Source organism: Epinephelus lanceolatus, chromosome 3 (assembly GCF_041903045.1).
Source record: "Epinephelus lanceolatus isolate andai-2023 chromosome 3, ASM4190304v1, whole genome shotgun sequence".
In the NCBI taxonomy this organism is placed as follows: domain Eukaryota; kingdom Metazoa; phylum Chordata; class Actinopteri; order Perciformes; family Serranidae; genus Epinephelus; species Epinephelus lanceolatus.
Window position 1 is genome coordinate 22,213,473 of NC_135736.1, and position 5,984 is coordinate 22,219,456.

At 42.9% G+C, this 5,984-nt stretch overlaps 1 protein-coding gene across 1 annotated transcript; it reads left to right on the plus strand.

Moving 5' to 3' along the window:
- Window positions 1-5,091: 5,091 nt before the first annotated feature.
- Window positions 5,092-5,984, plus strand: LOC117255954 (GTP-binding protein Rhes). The gene has a single exon (XM_033625220.2). The coding sequence runs from the start codon at window positions 5,146-5,148 to the stop codon at window positions 5,779-5,781; it is 636 nt and encodes a 211-aa protein (XP_033481111.1). The 5' UTR covers window positions 5,092-5,145; the 3' UTR covers window positions 5,782-5,984.

The following is a 5,984-nucleotide window of genomic DNA, read 5'->3' on the forward strand; positions in this document are numbered from 1 at the left end:
TGAGTCAGCATGAGACACAGAATGAGAGTTTTATTCTCTATCTTGTGATAATAATAAGGAGGTTATCTCGAACCCCATTGATGGCCTCAAACAATCTGTCTGGTTCTATGTAATCTCACTCTTGCTACCCATCTGTTGTGCTATCAAGCTGTTTGACTTAACCACACCACTAAGTGCCTCTCAAGAAATCCATATAGGTGTGGCTCACTCAGGCAGTAATGATCAGACTGCTGAAATGATTTTTGCCTTAAAATACAGACCAAAGCTACACCAAACTCTATTTGTTCTAGTGTTTTAATAACAGGATGTGTGAAGCACGTGTGTGTGTCTGTGTCATTACGGAGAAAACCTTCCATGACTCACAGCCGGTGTAAATATTACTGCACGTGTCTGTACCTTGGTTGTGTGTGCATGAATGACCATCACTTTATGACTGCCAGACTTCAGACTGGGAGTTATCAGGAACACAATAACAAAACCATGTGAGCGCAATGGACCAAGAGCAACACTAGTAAGGGAAATGAGCCAAAGGTTTGATCACCAGGTGTATTCCATGGTATTTTAAATCAGCTTGTGATGGGAAGTTTGACTGGTGACACATGGCGAGGTCTGATGATTCAAAGCAGGGCGGAGGATCACTGATGATTACACTGGTGGTGGAATGTGACTGAATATGTTTACACAAGTACAATTTAAAGGCAAATAGTGTGTTTAATTATCTGTTATATTCAACATTGTCAGAGGGGATTTCTTTTGTTCCAATCAGTTTTAAAGGATCTGGAAAATAGCACACTTGGTTAGTAAAGTAAAGTAATATTTAAATATTGTAGCCTCTAATTTATTGTTTTTATTCGACTAGTTTGCATCTTTACAGGATGTTATTTACTCTCTACTGTAACATATAACGGTTGTTTTAGCCTGTTTAGGTTTTTGTATTGTATTTATGTTGTTGTACCAATGGTCATAAATGGATTACTGAACGGGTCTACCGTGTACAGACCCAGCGGCCCAAAGTGTCAGAGGCTCCTGGCCTTCACTCGCAAAACAAGCCCAGTCTTACTCCGAAGTTGTCGAAATCCGGGGCTTTGGCAGTGACTTGTGGCATCAGAAACCAACAAGAAAAGGCCTCCTTTAACGTCAGCGTGATACACAGCCGGTTTCCATTATAGTTTAACAGGGCCAGGCACTGTCAGAGGAAAACGTGGCGGGACAAGGATGAAAGTTAATGCAGCAAAAGTCCGGTGATGGAAGGGTTCAACAAACACCAGCTTTCACCTTTATTTTGAAAGAGACTGTATGTAAACGTTAAATTTCCTGTGAAAACGGAAGTCTATTTTGAAAGACGACAATGCATGTAACAGGCAGAACTCGACATGGTGTCCCAGAACATCAACAACCAACATACCCAGGGTACCTTGCACATCATATGAGGACATGGAAAGTCCATGACCAAACATCAATATGTGGGGGCGTCGGTGGCTTAGTGGATAGAGCAGGCGCCCCATGTACAAGGCTGTTGCCACAGCGGCCCAGGTTTGAGTCCAGCCTGTGGCCCTTTGCTGCATGTCATCCTCTCTCTTTCTCTCTCTCTCTCTCTCCCCCCTTCACACTTGGCTTTCCTGTCCATTAAAGACAAAATGCCCCAAAAAATATCTTTAAAAAAGGGTCTTGTGTTTACGGGACCGTTTTCCTGGGGGAAGGGTGGGAGGGGGCAGAAAGGGGAATGCGGGAGGTATGGGAGGGATGAAGTCAAGTGTAAGGGGATGGGCTTCTCTGGGGTAACAGGATTTTGTAATTATTTCCTGTCCTTTCCCCCTTTTTTTTTCTTTTTTTTTCATTATGTTTATTATTTTGGTTCTGAAAGTAGCCGTAAGACTAGCCTATTGGTTATGGAATGTGTAAAATAAAACTCTGTAAATTAGTTAATATAACCTTCAAATGTTGAAACTCTCAATACTTTCCTGGAATGTACAAGGTATTAATAAGAATACCAAATATACAAGCTGCATTGAATTTCTAGATAGGAAAGGAATTGATATTGCTCTGCTTCAAGAAACTCACATAATGACATTAGATATAGGTAAATTAGATAACAGTAAATATGATGTTGTTTCATCTTCTCATTCTATCAATAGGACAAAGGGAGTGATGATTCTAATGTGCAAGACTTCTAATTTTATTATAACGGAGCAAGGAAATGACTCTGCCGGTAGAATTTCCTATATTAAAGGCACTCTTGCTGACAAAAAGATGGCATTTATATCAGCCTATGCTCCCAACATCTTTGACCCTTCATTTTATGCACAATTGACAAAGATGTTACAGGACCTTTCAGACTGCTTAATCATATTGGGTAGTGATATGAACGCAGTGCTAGATCCTTCTATGGATAGGTCTGGAGGGCAGGCTGTTCAGAGTACAGCCAATTTAACACTGAGAAAAATGGTAGATACCTTTTCCCTGATTGATGTTTGGAAAACTTTTAACCCTCAAACAAAACAGTACTTCTTTTTTTATTTACAGTTGCGCACAGCAATGCGTACATATGGTGTCCCATGGAATCAAACTTTATTAATTCATCCCCTGATGCATCTTTTGAATGTTGCAAAAGTTAAAAAATGTTTCGTTTCTCGAATATATAATGAGCTACAAGGAAGACTAACTGGACCCACAGGCAATGTTCTTGTTTGGAATATAGATATTAAAGAGTTTGGGCCTAGCATTAACTGGCAGAGAGTGTGGAGTAATATTCCCCTAACATCTCGTAATCATAATCATCAGTTAATTCATTATAAGCTAATACAAAGATATTATTTATCCCCAAGACGATGCTGCCAGATCCGTATTACTCAGAGCCCACTATGTCAGTTATGTCCTCACAAAGTGTTGGGCACCTACCTCCACATGATGTGGGAATGCCCTGGGGTCTATTCCTTTTGGCTCAGTATTTCAAACATTCTTTCTTGTTTAATTCAGACAAACATACCTTGTTTACCACATATATTGCTATTAAATGATGATACTTCTCTGAATTTAACACTCCACAAGAAGAGAGTACTATTTGCAGGTTTAACTGCAGCAAAAAAAATGTTGATAAAGAGATGGAAACCACCACATGTTCTAAATGTGTATCTGTGGAAATTATCATTTTATGAAGTCCTGTCATTAGAAATCTCCAGTGCCTGTGCTCAAATGGCAAAGATAGAAGCGATACAGAATCTGGAATCGGCAGCAGAGAAAGTCAAAGCGCTGTTTTGAGGCTATACCCCTACATATATATATATATATATATATATATATATATATATATATATATTTTTTTTTTTTTTTTGACAAAAGTGAGAAACACCTTATGAATATGTTTGCTATGTGCGGCTGTTTTTTTTAAATTTTTTTTTGTGTTGTTATTTATTTATTTATTAATTTATTTATTTTTTTCCCTGTAATTTTCCATAATTAATGTTGCCCTCGGGACAAGGGTGGTGGTAAGGGGTTTGGATGGAATCAAATGAAATAAAATAAAATAAAAAAATTGATCACAAAAAAAAACATCAATATATGCCGAAGTCAGAGTGAGAATGTGTTGGCAAAACATGAAATGTCAAATTAACAAATACTGACCAGGAAGGGCGGTGGTACGGTGGAGCAAGAGGGTTCCTGGTTCAAATCCAGGGTGGGGAGCCCCTCTGTGCTGAGTTTGCATGTTCTCCCCGTGTCAGTGTGGGTTTTCTCTGGGTACTCCAGCTTCCTCTCACAGTCCAAAGACATGCAGGTTAATTGGTGACTCTAAATTGGCCGTAGGTGTGAATGTGAGTGTGAATGGTTGTCTGTCGGCCCTGTGATAGTCTGGTGACCTGTCCAGGGTGTACCCTGCTTCTTGCCCAATGTCAGCTGGGATAGGCTCCAGCCCCCCGTGACCCCTAACAGGTAAGCGGTTATGGAAAATGAATGAATGACCAGGAAGAGAATCAAATGACCACAAAGAGACATAAACATACAAAAAGATGCACAGTGACTACAAAGAGATGCAAAACCACCACTAAGTCTTTGTGTCTTGACTCTTGCTCCTATGTACATGTAGGACAGCCCCACCACCTCTCCTACAGGGGCCCAGTGTGTTATAACGCAGCAATGCCAATATTGTAATGCTGCAGACTTGATCAAGTCTCTCTTTTTTAAATAATTATGGGAAAAAGAAGAAAAAATATGCAAAATTACTTTGTGGATTAAGGTTGCACATGTGCCTTATAGTTGAAACTACCCAAAAGTAAATGCAGTAGCTGGAAACAGTTGCACCTTGACCAGTTACAACTTTAATAGAAGTCCTTCATTGTCATTGTACCAGTACAATGAAATGTTTTTAAGCTACAGCTGTACATGGTGCAACTTGACATGGTCAACCCAGAAAAATACCTTTATCGCATTACTAATAATCAGTGATAACAGGCAGATGTTGTTATTGCACTTAATGTATGTTATGTCACCTGGACTGGAATGAAGTATTGGTAATTGGTAGCTGTTAGGCTACTTGAGTTGCTGATAAGTAGCCTACTTTTACTTTACTCAAATTATTATCTGACCAGCCTATCTTTCTCTCAGCACTGAGTAGGCTATGATGAGGACTGGAGTTTGTTGGGCAAATATCCTGTATGGCTGCAAGTGCTAATCTTATCAGCACATTTATAAACTAAACAGTATGGTGCGGATATGATATATGACCAGGTCTACCTGCTGGTATGATTTTAAAGTTTCTATGGAAGCTGCAGTGATGACTGCTCCATGTTCCATGACTCATTGGAGATGTAAACAAGTGCAAGTGCATGTGTGACCAGTGTGGGCATCTCTAATATGCCGGGTGATTGTTGACAAACTAGTAAAAATACATTAAATGCATTTGTGTTTCCATGCTGCCAAATGTCACAGTGCTGCGTGGTCTGGAATTAAAGTCCCAACTACTTGACCTATATTCTGAATCAAACTCATGAGACAGATAGACAGAGGGGGAGAAGGAGGGAGATGATTGGTGGAGAGCAGCGGTGGTCAGAGTATAAATGCCCTTAAGTGCTGGGTGGAGAGCAGAGAGCAGCTGGCACCACCGAAGCAGGATCGCTGCGCGCTCCAGTCAGTCACACACCTCAGCTCAGCATGTCTCCGTCGGAGGGTCCCAACAAGGTCCGGCTGGTGTTCCTCGGGGCAGCCGGGGTCGGCAAGAGCGCGCTCATCCGCCGCTTCCTCCACGACCACTTCGAGCACAAGTACACGCGCACAGTCGAAGAGCTCCATGTGCTAGAGTACGACACTGCGGGGTCTGGGAAGATGCGCCTGGAGATCTTGGACACGAGCGGGAGCTACTCCTTCCCGGCCATGCGGGAGCTTAGCATCCGACACAGCGACGCGTTCGCGCTCGTGTACGCGGTGGACGACCCCGGGTCCCTGGAGGAGGTGCGGCGGCTCCGCGACGAGATCCTGGAGCTGCGGGGCGGCAAGAGCGCGCCCATCACCGTGGTCGGCAGCAAGGCAGACCTGACAGACACTGAGGGTCGCGTGCTGCAGGCGGCTGATGTCATGGCCACAGTGGAAGGTGAGTGGGAAGCCAACTTCGTGGAGGCGTCCGCGCGCACAGGTGGGAACACGGTCGGAGTGTTTGGCGCGCTGCTGCAGCAGGTGAACCTGCCGCCCCGGCTGAACCCTGCGGCGTGGAAGCGAAGAGACACGGTGCCAAGGCCAGCGGTCAAGAGGAGACCACCACTGAAGAAGAACAACAGCTGTATCTTGTCTTAGGAGCATTTTCTGCAGTGGATGAAGGACTTTGCAGCTGGACTGCAGCTGGACACAGAACTCTACCTGGTTTGTCCAGAGGTGGGAAGAAGGTCCCCTTTGAACTAATCGAAGCTTTACTGCCTTTGAAAGTCTGGACAGTAATGACTGTCATAATAGTTTGATGGAAACCCTGATATGGGATGCACTTTAATTCACATTTTTAC